The sequence below is a fragment of the Amphiura filiformis genome, chromosome 2 (assembly GCF_039555335.1).
Source record: "Amphiura filiformis chromosome 2, Afil_fr2py, whole genome shotgun sequence".
Taxonomy (NCBI): Eukaryota; Metazoa; Echinodermata; class Ophiuroidea; order Amphilepidida; family Amphiuridae; genus Amphiura; species Amphiura filiformis.
Genome location: NC_092629.1, coordinates 38,368,383 through 38,384,110, shown reverse-complemented (window position 1 = coordinate 38,384,110; position 15,728 = coordinate 38,368,383). Strand labels below are relative to the sequence as shown.

Here is a 15,728-nt window from a genome sequence, read left to right as displayed (position 1 = left end):
AAACCTTGACATATTTTGTGATGTTACCTATGTAACAAAACATAAAAAAAATGCAACTTTTCTCATTTTGATTTATTTTTTCCCGATATGTCAGAGGATACTTTTTCTGAATCCATATGATGCGACCTAGACATATGTATGGTTTTAAACAAGATTTTACCAACTTTGAAATTTCACCCCCTGCATAAGCGGCCATTTTGGATTTATGCACATTAGACATTGTTCTACTACTTTTCTGAAATGAATGGTGGTTAAATGGTCTTTGTCACAATTAGTGATGGGTTAAGACCTGATTTTCCTTAATTTGATTGGCCTATTATAGTGACTATCGAATTTAAAATTTAGCGATTTTCATTTGCTGCATACTCTTGTAGATTAAAATCTACATACATTGTAGATTAAAACCTGGTTTAAAGTAATGCAAATATGCCATATTTTCAATGTAATCCACTTATCACTATCAGAGCATAACTTATTCTGCAAAAATCAATATTTAATAAAATACGTCACTATGTGAAAAGGACAAATGACAATTTCGCCGTTCAAATGAAAAATACGTCGTGCAAATACGTCACTATGTGAAACAGTTGCGCAAATACGCCACTATTGAGCAAATTCGTCGCGCAAATATGTCACTGATGTGATACGGCATATTCTTCCAAAAGCAGATACCACATACTGGGCTTGCGCGGTATATATGATCGGCAAATACGTTGTTATGTGATACAGACATTTCAAGGTTTTGCAAATACTACGACATAAATGAATTAATATCTTACTAATTAAGCCACTTTGAAGTATGATTTTCTGGTGAATACATAACAAACTAATGTTCCAGTTTTCTCAAAATTTTTAAAAATATCGAATATGTCACCATGTGATACGTCCGACGAATTAGTATTGCCCAGATGCATGATGGGATTGCATTAAGCCGTTTAAGCTTATTTATCTTAAGGGGGAGGGGGCACACAGAGTCACTCTAAGTGAGAAGTTTTATATATTATTTTTATTGTATCTTTAAAAGTAATGAGTATATAAAAGTATACATTTCCAGAACGCACAGCAGATTTCAGAAAAGATTTTTCATGCCATTTTTTCGGCTATCATAACAACTTTAAGAGCAAATTTTGTCTACGTTGACAAACTCTTGGACACGTCATCTCTTGGATTTTGCTCCAAGTCTGAGAGATAGAAATTATTGGGCCCCAATGCAAAAGAAGGGATATTTTAAAAATTCAGCATCCCTTTGTTGCCATGGTAACAGGCCTACCTTGTTTTTGTTGATTTAAGGTTAAAAAACACCATAATTCCTCTGTTTTCACTCGTGAAAAAGTACAAACTTTGCAAAAACCGCACACATAATTTTGGAAACAAAACTCTACATTTAAATGCCAACATTACTACGATTGGATCAGGCAGATGTATTTATCATGTTTTTTCTATTGAATCAGATCGCATTATTTATACGTCACGTGATGCCGTAATTCTGTATATGCCCAAAGTTTTTCTTCTATCACCTGAAAGGGCATAATGTCATTGTTATATTTACCAAGAATGAAGAAAAATAATTCACTTCGAGGGCGGAGTTGACCATGAAAATTCAACTTCTGAAAATGTGAAATTTCAACGTGGCAACACGGTATCAATCTGGCAACACTGACTCATTAAAATTGGGCAATTGTAAGACAATTGCTATAGGGTTACTCAACTGTGTGTGGAGTCCGTTTGGGCAAAAAAATCTACCACCTTTATGTGCGGTTTCTGCAAAGTTTGTACTTTTTCATGAGTGAAATCAGAGAAATATATTATGGTGTTTTTTTAACCTAAAATCAACAAAAACAAGGTAGGCCTGTTACCATGTCAACAAAGGGATGTTGAATTTTAAATATATCTTTTTTGCATTGGGGCCCAATAGCTTATATCTCCCAGACTTAGAGCAAAATCCAAGAGATGACGTGTCCAAAAGTTTGTCAACGTAGAAAAAATTTGCTCTTAAATTTCCAAATCGATGAAAATGCATATTATGTTCTAACGATACAAAACTATTATTTAAGATATCAACAATATGGACTTTGATCATTTTACTGATGCATTATGGGTAATATATTAACCGATATTGTCATTGTACATTATCAGAACAGAATGTAAACTGCAGATCCGTCGGATAACGCTTTTTCAATGGGAAATGAACTTTGCTGCTTGGATGATGTCTAAATGATGTTAGCATTTATTCCGTATTGAAAAGCGTGTTCCGACGGATCTGCACTCGACCGGTCTCTTATGTTGGTCAAAATTATTGCAACATCAAACAGAACAATTCGGCAAACTGCGAATTGAATATTCGTCCAATACCCTGCCGATTTCACATTACGGGGGCCTACTAGAGGGCAATGTTCTTGGAATGAAATAGTTTAGGCTAATAATAGGAAGGATGGTGTCACCTGTGCAGGTGGCATCATGCGCGTATGCCCTACATATTCCAGTGCCTATGTGGCCCCTTCCAGCTGTCGATGGCGTTTTGGCTCGGGTAAAGTCCAATTAGCGAAACTGAAAACTGAAAACAATGTAGCTCACACAATCGTCCTCGCTTGCAGTTGTTTTCCTGGCAAATTAAAGAAAGTCTTCACTCCATCCTATAATTTCCGCCATACCTCTTTAGGCCTCGTATCCATAGGCTGTTCCCTTGTGGCGTGTGCCCTTGTTCCGTGTTTACTTTTTCCCATGTGACCTGCCACACAGACAACGAACCGTAGCGGCCACTAAGCAAAACAAAGGTTCGTTGTCTGTGTGGCAGGTCACATGGGAAAAAAGTAAACACGGAACAAGGGCACACGCCACAAGGGAACAGCCTATGGATACGAGGCCTAAAAGGATATAGGGCTTTCCCAACCGTATCGACTGCTCACTCTCGTGTGTTATCTACGGTTTCCGAATTCGACAGACGTCATTCTAAGTTCGTTTTCACATGTTTGTGTTCCAGAATTAATGCCGAAATGTAAATGCATTTCAGGATAAGCTGGTAGTTGACGGTCCCTTTAATATTGTTAGTGGAAATAAATAAATGTCGAAGCGACAATAGACTTTGGCATTTCAAAATGGTTGCATGACTCGTATTGAACACCCGAGGGTGGCACTTATAACAAATGACCATACGGATATGCTCCCCCGGAAAGACCCATGTTTTTGGACCGGACAGATCCCCAAATTCCTGAATTTGACCAAAAAACCGCTGTATCCTGATTACGGTTGAGTTGTGGTGAAATTTCCCCCTCGTTAGACGTGAGAAAAAAACACACTCTCTTTTGGCATCTCTGCGTGGAGTTATCCTGATACGGGCATCTTCACGTATGGCCCTTATGGCAGGTAATAAGCCCAATCGCCGTTGTAACTTCCGGTTATTTTGGGACACTTTGACCTCTGACATATCGGGAAAATTGCTGTAATTATTATTAATTAATTCAATAATAATGTTTTTTGGGTTTGTTTTTATTCTTGTCAAACATTTTAGATTATATTTTGTACGCACAAAAACCATTTTTTTCTGAATTTTCCCAATAGGTCAGAGGGTAAAGTGTCCCAAAACTGCGAAAACTGTCCCACAATGCATAGCAAACTTCCAATGCCGATTGGGCTTATTCTCAAATAACTCCTCTCTCCTGGTGGTAACATAACTCCATCCCGTGGTGGTGGTGTTCTTGAGGAAGGGCCATACACGTGTCTTAAATGGTAGGGACCCTTGTCTCTATTCGTGAAGACAGGATTTCTTTGCGAATCCATTTTGATTCTCTGATGAAGCGCGCACACACTCTGTACTGCAAAACATTTGCATCGTTCCAATCGATAATCTCTCATTTCAAGAACACGCCACCACGGGATGGAGCTGTGCTACCTCCAGCAGAGAGGAACACCCCGAACAAGTATGTCATCCAAACTGTCCAATTAGGGTCAAAAGTTTGGTTTTGTAACTTGACAATTCCAAAATATATATCGACAATTTTGCATCCTTATTGATGCTGCAATCAGTGTGCTCAAATAAAAAAAGAAAAAATATGCCCTACATGAAACAATCTTTAATGCCTTATAGAGATGTAAGTTTACAGAATATAATACTGAGACAACGAAGATAAAGAATTATTGTAATTGAGAATATTGCACATAGTATAAAATTGGCTATTCCATATAAAATCCACACCCCCCCCCCGTGGAAAATTTTGGAAAAATCTTCCGCAGGGGGAGTATGAGTTTTAAATGGAATTAGCACATTAGACAGTTCCATTTGAATTTCGTACGCCCTCTGAGAAAGCTTCAACCTGAATCTTCCACAAAAGGAAGGTGAATTTCGAATGGAGCTGCCTCATGTGCTCATTCCATTTGAAATTTATACTCCCCCTGTGGCAGATATTTCTAAAATCTTCCACAGGGGGAGTTTGGATTTTAAATGCAATAGTACAATAAGAGAAAATGGAATGATGAGATACTGACGTGATATAGCTATACATTGTAGAAAATCGTATAAAAAGTATAAATATAATACGAGTATTAGCAAAACAATATAAAACAGGGCTGATTTTATGCAAAGTTACGGATGCATTTTATATGTAGTCATAAAGACCGTATATCTTCTGAGCCATCGTTTAATTCTTGTCGAGTTTGGGACGGATCTAATGTTAGTCGCATAGAACTTGCTTTATGAGTATAAAGTTGGGTATGACTAACATGTTTTGCTTTGAATATTATAACATCTGAGATATACTGAATAAGAATATAACGGCAATTACCCATTTCAAGGTCATAAAACTCAGATTTTGGTACCTTTGTCATTGTCATAGATGTGCTAACATAGCCTGCGAGTGGTTCAGCCGAAAGCCGTGTATTTAAGACAAAATAAGATATTTTACACGAATCTGTAATTTAGAATTTCTGTATTTGAATGGAGCTTCAACTTCGTCAGTACTGCTGTTTTGTTCGTTTTTTGCCAAATTTCTCATTTCAAAAATACCAAATGACAATTTGAATGACTTATCCTTCACTTTTAAGCAATTTATAAACAATTTTAATTTTTTTACACTTGCGCTGGGATCATTGAATGAGTCTTTAAGTCGGGAGACTTACGGCCAATTTCAAACACTTAAAATGCATCATTTTTTTGCTGAAATCAGCCCCGATTGCATTGTATATATCAAATATTAAAGACTATAACATCTTCTTTCGCGGAAAAATCTTCTTCTGAGATTCTGTCGGATGATAATCTTGTTGTAATCTGCGGGGTCTGCTGGTAGCGCAGTAGGGTATGGCACGGGTCCAATGAAGCTTAGTAATACGGGTAGGACGGCTAGACCATGAAATAGACCGTATATTACAATGAGTAAAAATATCTGAAATTAACAAACAGAGATAATTAAAGATTTGTTATATTTAAGTAAACACATCAAAAAACAAAAAATTGGAAAAGAAAACTGAAACAATAATAACATTGATATGAACGTTTGTTAGCTGAAGTTTGATAGCAGTATAACACAGCAAAAATTAGTGTCGACTGCTCAGCGCCAGAAGTGGGTAAGTGAAGTAAACATTTGGCATTCTACACACAGTATAGACGAATCCAATTTCACGTACGCATTCCTACACCTCAATGGCAGCAATAGCTGGGTCCCCGTCGGTTCCATCTCACCTAAAATGTGAAATGATGCGGCCTTAGAGGGTATTTTAAACTGTATTCTATCACCCGTGTTACACGTAGACCAAATAATGTTGACAGTTAACAACACAAAAGAATCTGACATCGAATTTTAAGCAGCTTTAATCTACCCAATTGGGCAGTCACAACACCGGTTTGGTGCTGCGGGGACCCAGTAATGGCCGACCAAATTCTGACCATGACTTGGCTCGTTGGATTCATCTATACTGTACTCATAATACACAGACGCATTCCAAAAAAGGATTCTTTGAATAGAGACAGCGGTAGTGAGAGAAAACACTAGAGAGAGTTTTGTGTAAATATAGAAGATAACACAATGTTGTGATATTCGCAAGTCAAAAGGTCCGGATTTTAGTTGACTTGTCCGGAATTCGACAGTATGCAACGATCCGGCATAACGACAGGTTTATTAGATATTGAGGAGATGTTAATACGTATTTGTTTGTGTGGGTCTGTAATTCATAGGGAAAGATGGAGATACAAAGAAAGCCAGAGACAGAAATATAATGACACAAAGACACAAACACATGAACGAATAGAAATATATATTGATCGATAAATATTAAATAGAGGGTCAACCACGTCTTCGAAAAAGTCTTCTTTTAAGGTGGTACTACACCCCTGGCCAATTTTGTGCCTATTTTTGAATTTTTCTCAAAAATTATAGCGTATTGGTGACAAGTTAGATATGTATATTATAGGGGCAAGGACTACAACTACTGCACTGAAAACAGACAACAGTTGTGGAATTACAGTAAAAAATGAGGGAAAACCAATATTTGATATGTATAACTTTTGTTACCGGTGTTTTATTAGTTTTTGAGAAAAATGCAAAAATTGTCATAAATTTATCAAGGGGTGTAGTACCACCTTAAGAAAATAATAGTGAAGGAAAAATTGAGCATAGCTTGTATAAATTTAAAACCTCACCTTAAAGAATGTTGTATACACATATGATCTAGAAAAGGCAAGAAGTATAAAAGCGAGGAAACTGCTCATGCCTCCTTTAAACACAGCTATTCCTTTATCAACCAACGCTCTTTTTACTCGTGCTGAAAACAAACAAAGGTGATAGAAAACAAATTGATTGAAATGAAACATTCTTCTCAAAATTAATTAATTAATTAATTAATTAATATACAAAATATAAATTATTAAAGGGAGTCTCCGGCAAGCATAGCATCATGCATTATATGTTAGAAATTTTTTTTTTTATAAAGCGTTAATCACGTGGTTTTATTCAAAACAATCTCGTATTGACCATAAAAACGAATAAAAGAGTTGGCTCTCAACTCGCGATATTCAAAATTCCCGCGCCGAAATTGTCTAAGTGCAATGACGTAATGGTTATTTGTGCTCAATTGTCGTCAGCCTTCATTGCATCACTGGGACGTCATTGCACTCGACAATTTCGGCGCCGAGGAGTTTTGAATATCGCGTGTTGAGAGACAGATGTTTTTATTCGTTTTTATGGTCATTATGAGTTTGTTTTAAACAAAACCATAATTTTTATATTACATACTGTTGTGATTGCCGGAGACTCCCTTTAAACAAAATAGATGGGCGCAAGAATCCTGTTAAAGCCGTTTGAAAAGGGTGCTAAATTAAAGGCACCGTTTGTACACCCTCTGTTGGTCAATGTTAGATTAAGGTTACTGTTGGACAAAGTTACACCATTGTTACTTTTGGTCAATGTTACATTAGAATTACTCTCTCTTTCCTGCCCTGCGGGGCCATTCTATATTGGAACTCCATAAATCCACTATGGGAGTCTCCGGCCTCGGACCTGCCGGGCCTGCGGCATTGTTGTTGATCAACATCAAACACTTTTTACGTGGCAGCGGCTTGACTATGAGAGCCAATGTTGACTTGAACACCTAGCGAATCTGCCGCTTGGGGTAAAGGGGTTGAGTAATCGATATATCGGCTTGCCGCTGTTCACCGCTGGCGTTTTTAGTGACTGCGCAGTGAAGCAAAATCGTCGTCAGAGCGGCAAAGCGGCAAGCGATTGCAGGGAAGTATGAAGCCAGCATTAAACGATAATAACAACAAAAATGCTGCTGCTGCTGATTATGATGATGATAATGACCATGAAAATGATGATGATGATGATGATATGATGTTAATTGATAATACTAATTTATGCCTTACATATTCTGCAAGGAGGAGCAGAATATCTAAAAGAAAACACGGTAAGGATGAATAAACTGTCGACGTGTGACATCAAAACAATTTATGATTTACATCACTAGTGATACCGTATTGTTTCATAATCATTTAATATTATTTTTAAAATGTTGCATAAACAATCAGGCCGTAACTCACAACTGAAAACCATTGTGGTTAAGGCTTTCAGGTTCGCGACCCTTGAAAGCTCTTGAATTATATATTTACCATTTCTGGAGCCGGACAATACCAGGAATGCATGACATATATGTACGGAGTAGTCTATTGCAATACCAACAGCTAAAATGACAGGAACGGAAACCACCGTATCAATAGTAACTCCCATTAAGTTTAATGTACCTGCAATATCAACCTGTAGGTAAACAATAGAAACTCTCAAGATTAATACCAACAATAATTGGTTTTCAATACATACTGCAAAATAATTAAGGTATCCGTTAGTTCACCCCTGTATATCCTAAACAAATAATTCTGTCAAAATTAAAATCAACAGCCAATACCTGTATCCTTTTGCTCTGAATAAGACCCCATTGGCTGAAATCGGTTGATAATTAACAACGGTGATCGAACATCAAAGAAAGGAACGAAATCAAATCAAATCAACCGTGTCTTAATATTTTGAATCCATTTCAACGAATGTGTCCTTAAATCCGAGCTAACAGATGAAACTAGTTATGACATTTCTCTAGGATTTACAGGGGTGGAAATAACTGGTAGCTCAATTCTTTTGCGGTCTGTATTATAAGGTTCTTCCGTCAAAATAGTATGTCCAGAGCTTGCAAGCTTGTAGACTATGCCAGAGTCGAATTTTATTAAAAATATGTTATTATCAGTCATGATGAACCCATTTCGTTGAACTCAAAATTATACTGATGTTTATTAAAATTAAACTATTCAATAGTAAAATGGTCATAAAGAGTTAAAAATATCAGATGATTAGTGACAATAAAAGTAATTGAATGCAACATTATCTTGCATAATTATAATGGCTCATTTTAATACTGAACAATTCTGATTTTGGAATCTACCAGTTTATTGATAGCGAACCCCGAAAATTCGACTATGGACTTTGAATTGTAAGCAGAACTTTACCCCCTGGACTTTGCTCTCTAAAAACACACTGTCAAGCATACTTGTTTATCAGTCCATTAACCACAAGTACTAAGCATGGACGCGCTAGATGTTTGATGAGAGATTAACTTTAGCGTCAACACAAAAGCGCCGCAAATACCACAGACAGTTGTGTACGGTGTAGTTCATGGTAATGGCGCGGGCCCAGAAGATTTAAACCATAGCGAGATATGTGCGACCAATCACAAGGCAGATCCATTTAAAGATGCATTACATCATGGCCAATTTTAGTTAGGCCAGAAATTGGCCTAACTCTCCATAGAGTCCCGTGTTAAAAATCTTAACCGCAAGGCAAAGTCAGTAGTCCGCTAACAAAGAGAGGGAGTAGGGTGACTGAAAAGATCAGATGTGAAAATCTATCAATTGTGCACACATTAATTAAATCAGAGTTTTAAGCTTAAATACAATATCCAGAATATGCACAATGGGCAAGTGGACTACGGGGTAGTCTAGCGAGCTTGCGAAGATTTTAAATACAATATGATATGCGGTTTGATTTTTCTTTTTTTCCCCACTCAAACTCAGTAAGCTTGAGAAGCTCAAAACTTTTGAAACTTACAATATTATACACATAATGAAATATTTTCACTAAATGGTTAATGATGCAGAAAATATTAAGAAGGAGAACAAAGCCTCTAAATCACTTATAGCCATATATTGTAACATTTCAATGAAAATAGATTAGTATTTCTTTTCCATAAGATGTTAGCCTTTACTGTCAGATACGGTATGTTCCCTTTTAATTTTGAGCCGGACAACTGAGGTAAAGCAAAGAAAATGGGAATTTACTACCAGCGCCAATATGTGTTACTACTCCATCGGTCGTACTACGGTACGGTCCTTTGATGTGTGTGTATGACCGTCCCGAACGCCACGTACGTACTGTCTTATGAACATCGCATATACGCGTTCGACTAATATTTACATCATAATAATAAACCGACTTGTTCAGATGGTTTATTCAAAATCTCGGATTTTGACAAAGCTAAAGCACCTAAAGTCTTTTTTTCAGGGTATCTTAGTTTACTAAAGTACATTACAATTGTGTAAAAACAGAATATTACGCGACTCGGGAAATGCGGGATAGATGAAAAAAATGCCAGTTGTATTAATAATATCTGTCGAAAAGGAACAAGAAAAAGAGAAAGAAAAGAAAACATCTTACCAATGTAAAGATGACACAGAGAAACACTAGTACACTGGCCCATATACTTGCTAACAAAACAGTAACCACCAAAAATATACAGGTAGCAGCAAGGCTTAAGTTACGTAGCAATTCTTGTCGTATGATCTATAAAAAAAAAAATATTGATTAAAATAATTATTGCAAGTCCAGTTTTACAAGTCCAGAATGTCACTCATAACTTACGTAGAAGTTTCATCTTCCGTGTGGAAGATTCTATCAGGAACGCACCGATCTAGCCACTTCACCGCCACTCTTTCCTTTGTCAATCGTCTTATTCTCGTCACCAGAGCGTGCTGTTCCTTGCAGCAGTCGTATATTGGGGGAACCAACAGACCCATTTGTGTAAGGATGACAGACGCGTTGTATGGAAGGATTCGGTTGAGGAAGTAAATGAGTCGGCAATTACGGATCACGTTTCGCAAAACAATGTCATAGATTAGGAGGAGGCAAAAGTCATTGACAAAGACTAACGCAAACAAACATGATAGATCAGAGAGGAAATATGGATCAGAAGGCGGTGGGACAACGTTTTCAACCGCGATGAAGTCACGTATTCCATCACATACGTCATTTGGTGTATAAGTGACCTTGGTGTATTATCCCGTAAGTTGTAGTGGTTGCCCTTTTATTGATCTGGTGAAAGTCTTCGATAAAGTACTATTACTTTTTTTTTTTTAAATCAAATGCTTTTTAGCATGTATGGTGAACTGCTGTCATGGTTAAGTTCCTTCCATCCATAGAGTTACTGACTTGATTTTCCTTGGAATATTCACATTGCTAGTAAATTATCATGGAATATTTTTATTGATGTCATTTTTAACAAAGGTCATAGAATCATTGGCCTGATCCATCGAAATTTCCACGTAGCTCCCCAAAACCGATGTCGCATCCTGTACATTTCTCTGGTACGCATATAGCTGCTCAACCTGGCACCCATCACCAAAACCTTAACAAATCGTCTGGAATCTGTACAGATTTTTGCATGCTGGGTTGTGGGTCATATTGCAAACACGGGACCTGATCATGACTGTCTCCTTTCCCAAACTGTTCCGTCGAGAGTTCTTCATTGTGCGCCATGCTTTCAAGATTATTGCCGGCATTTCATCTGCTCTAAAGTATTCACACCTCACTCACGTTCCAACTCAAGATATAAACATTCCCGTGCTCTATATCTACCTTTCAGTCGTCTTACACTTTGTCAAAGAAGTTTCTTCCATATTGGACCCAAGTTGTGAAATGACTTACCTGAACATGTTGTCTCTGGTTCCAAATGCCTGCAGTTAAATTGCTCCAAGAATAGTTTTTGTTGATTTCGTGTCCAAGCACTATTGGATCTGCTTGTGCCAAATGTGCTTGTGCTTGTGCCTCATTGCAAATGTAATAAATAAAAAGTTCCTTCATCGCGGTTGATAACGTTGTCCCCGCTTTCTGATTCCTCTGATTTCTCTAGATCTATCGCCTTTGTTTGCGTTAATCTTTGTCAATGACTTTTGCCCCCTCCAAATCATAGACATGGATTTGTAGCCTTATGTGATCCGTAATTGCCGACTTCAATTGCTTCCTCAACCGAATCCTTCCTTACAGCGAGTCTATTATCCTTACACCGTTAAGTCTGCCAGTTTCCTCAATATGCGACTGCTGCAAGGAACAGGACACTCTGATCTTTCTGTGACAAGAGTGGAACAGCACACTCTGGAGATACGAGTAGGGGGATTGCCAGAGCAGGTACAGCGGCTATAGATCAGCTCATTACTAATGAAATCTTCCGCACGCAGGATGAAACGTCTAAATTGTGAGCAACATTCTGAACTGTCAGAATATTAACACTCCTGATGAACTTCTTCAGAAAGAAATGTTTAGCGTAAAAAAAGTTAATGGTTATTCGATATAGGGCTCAGCAAAAAACCTGCCTCCATTGTTAGCGAAAATGTGATTTTGGTCAGGGCCGGATTGACCTTTTTAGGGCACTGGGCCAGGCCAAAATTTGGAGACCCTCAAAATCTCATTGAGGAAGGTATGTGCACTCAAGTTCCATGGCCGGGCAAAAGGATTTTAGGCGCTGGCGCCCTAAAAGCATCCTTTTTACAAATTTTTTTATGGTTTTTAACTTTTTTCCGACCTTTTTTCTTTGCTAATTCGTTTTGCCGCCCCTTCGTTTTTGCCGCCCCTGTTTCTGCCGCCCCTTCTTCTTCCGCCGCCCCTTCGTTTTTGCCGCCCCTACTTTGACCCCGGGGGGCTGGCGCCCCCCAAAGCCCCCCCCCCCCAAATACGCGCATGATAATCAAAACTATTGCTACTCGTGATCACGAGGAGCAATAATTTTTGACCATTCATCGTTTTAAGGGCAGTCAATATAATTATGTATACCAGGACAGTAATAGAAAGAGAAGTGTGAAATATTCGTCATTTTTAGCACACAGACTTTGAATTGACATGGTAAGCTTACACCTGCCATACCGCATGGATATAGGTAAATGGAGAATCGTTAATCATATACTCACTGTATTGACTTCGTAATATATGTAATCTTCTGAATATACGAATGCAGCATTAGGGTTTTTCAATGGCGTTTTACTGACAATAAGTTTGATTGAATTCATGGCCGCTATCTCTACGTTTGTATTCCATAGCATTGCGTGGTTTACTCGTATATATCGAGTAGCCTGAAGATAAAACATAAGCAGAGGAAAGTTATTGCATAAAAAGGTTTTGGCATTCTCTTCATATAAGTCAATACACAATGTAGTGACGGTGTTTTGACGATAATTCATTACGATTATTTTGGCCAAAATAATCGCCACAACAACGATATATTCCGTACAGGCGGCCACTAACCAACTATAATAATGATGATATAATATTGCCAAAAACAAAGTGGCACAGTTATGATAGGCAACAATAATGGAATGAATCGTGTTGTGTTTTATGGTATGTTTGCGTGCTTGTTTTTTACCTTCCATTCACCCATATTGTATGTTTCTACTTTTTCTCATTAGAACACTGCCCTCTTTCGCTCGTTTTATTTCCCCCTTCCTTATCCCTATCTGTATCATCCTTTTGGTAAATCCTATAAGCCTTTGTGAGTACACCTGAGATGTCGTCATTTGACATCGACACGCCGACTTGCAATTCGCAATAACGATGTTCGTTAAACGATGTGCGCATCGGTGCAGATCGGCGTGACGTCAAATGACGACATCTCAGGTGTACTTGCAAAGGCTTATGGGATTTACCGAAATGTCAATTGTATCAGTCTGTGTTGTGTGTATAGGATGAATCCACACGAGAACGTAATCCGCATCAATAATAGCAAGTTTCTACACCGCACTCGGATCCGCATCAAAGAAATGACCGCGTAGTGAGTGCGTTTCTGGTAGGCGCGCGTTACAGTGAGTACAGTGCGTGTGGGTGTAGGGCGTTCATACCGCCATCTCATGTGCGTGTAGGGGGCTCCTGTCGCGATGCCGTCTGCACGCACAAGAATAGATCTCATTGATCCGCAGGAGTACGAATTAGTGCGGATCTCGGTTTCCGTGTAGAGACGCCCTGTGGCAGTTTGGTGTTTATTACTCTGTGTTTGGTTGTTCCTGAATAAGTGCTAATCAAAGGTATTGCCCATTTGTGCTAAACAAAGTGCTAATAACAAAAATGAAGGAAGCTATTAAGATTTAAAAAAATTGAATACTCACCAATGGTAGAGGAGTACTCTCATTTTTAAAGACAATATCTGTCATATATTGCTGACCTTGACTGTAGAGAAATTCTGACAGAAACTGGTCAAATACTGACCTCTTAGTCGGCCAATTATCTACGGAAAGGAAAATAATAGGTAATACAAAAACTTACAAACTAGGCAGATTATGCATGGCTTTCGTCGTGGTTTTCTCATAATTTTCTCATAAACATAATGACGAACCCGAAATAACGATAAATCGTTCCTTTTGTATTATATTGACTGTTGAGGTCGACGTTATTGACTTTCTGTCAGTGCAAGAGCTATATATCTGTTTCTTCATTTTTTGTCACCCCTGCTTAGAGCATCATGGAGGCACTTTTGATTTGATTTGTTCGGTTTTTGACAACCCTGAACAACCCAAGAAAGCCTCTTATGAAGCTTTTCCATTGAGTTCCATTTGAACATCGGGACGGGTTGGGAACATTGAAAGGTTAACACCCTACTCTTCTCGAATCTGACTGCGAGCTACAGGTATTTCTCTTATGTATACGGAAAAATGAATGACATCTGTGCATGGCACGATAACCGAGCACTGAATTCTCTCACCATGCTCATGGCTCATATACCATGTATACCCAAATCTAAATGCACAATGGAGAGAGCAAAAGTCTGAATTTTTCCACCGTTAGGAATCGAACCCGGGACCTCATGCACTGAGCTATGTTCAATATGGTACACTTTATTATGCGTGAAATCACAATGATGTCATTGTCGGCTAAGACGCTTTACGGCTTCCATCGGCAGTGTCTATAGCCCTTTCAGAAGCCAATTTTGCGTACATTAGAAAGAACGAGATTCGCTCCTTTACTTTCATTTCCGTGAACAACAAAGTTGTGCCATTAAGGCTACTAATGTCGACGGGGCACCCGTCAGTCAGAAAATCCCGTTACTCAGAAGATCCACTGTTCAGAAGGCCTTCTACCCAATAGACCAACAACTTAGAAAGTCCGCTACCAAGCAAATACAAAATTTTTTCTTAAATTCAAAACGTTTTATAACGGCTTTCTTAAATAGTGGATCTTCCAACAAATGGGCCTGAATAGCCAGACTTATCAATACTATTTTACTGATATCGAGTCAGTATACTTTCTGTGGACCAGATTTTGTGGAATATATCTGCATATCACTTACTGCTGTCTAAATGTATGTGATTTCTTCTCTGTGTTTTAATCCATTCTTGGAACTGCCAGTACCAACATTGGATTGTCCGGTCTTGTATGTAAGCATCATCTCTAATTTCGATGTAAAGTCTATTAAGGGTATCGCGCTCCTCGAAGTAATCGACGTTCTCTAGATATACAGCAGTTTCGACGCCTTTGGATGGAAAATACTGTGAAAGAAAAACGCGTGTAATGATAATTTAAAATTATAATTGAATACCGAATTAAAAAGGCTAGTTTGCGTCTGACATCAGGGCAAAGGCGCGACGTGATTGGTTGCTGACCTGCGCAGTACAACATTTTGGGTCTGACTGACAGGACGTCATACGCAAACTATTTTTTTTTAAATTCGGTCTTCAAATCAAAGAAAGTAACAGTCTTCGTAATAGACTGGACAACAGCCGTTGATGGCGTTTTGGTACGGGTAACTCTAATCAGGCCGGAATTGACGACGCCAAGCTACACAATCGTTTTCGCATCCAGTTTTCAGGCTACACAGTAGTCTTCGCTTTCCACTAATTCTGTACTGATTGGAGTTAGCCGAGCCAAACGCCATCAACGACTGGAAGGGGCTAATTATAAGAAAACTCTATAGATATGGAAGAAAACCGCAGTGCCAGTTGGTTCAAA

At 38.3% G+C, this 15,728-nt stretch overlaps 2 protein-coding genes across 2 annotated transcripts in view; both read right to left on the bottom strand.

The window, feature by feature from the left end:
• Window positions 1-4,509: 4,509 nt before the first annotated feature.
• LOC140140548 (protein patched homolog 3-like) lies at window positions 4,510-11,603 on the bottom strand. The gene is made up of 5 exons (XM_072162310.1): window positions 11,448-11,603; window positions 10,182-10,307; window positions 8,093-8,237; window positions 6,629-6,750; window positions 4,510-5,375 (listed from the first exon to the last, which is right to left on the bottom strand). Exons 1-5 carry the CDS (start codon window positions 11,601-11,603, stop codon window positions 5,187-5,189), a joined length of 738 nt encoding a protein of 245 aa, XP_072018411.1. The 3' UTR covers window positions 4,510-5,186.
• Window positions 11,604-11,780: 177 nt separating this feature from the next.
• The window catches only part of LOC140140539 (patched domain-containing protein 3-like), a 260,394-nt gene continuing 256,446 nt past the window's right edge, over window positions 11,781-15,728 (bottom strand). The window contains exons 12-15 of the mRNA XM_072162300.1: window positions 15,070-15,268; window positions 13,892-14,010; window positions 12,704-12,865; window positions 11,781-11,894 (exon numbers count right to left, since the gene is read on the bottom strand). Of these exons, the coding sequence (XP_072018401.1) occupies window positions 11,781-11,894; window positions 12,704-12,865; window positions 13,892-14,010; window positions 15,070-15,268 (594 nt within the window). The remainder of the gene's footprint in view (window positions 11,895-12,703; window positions 12,866-13,891; window positions 14,011-15,069; window positions 15,269-15,728) is intronic.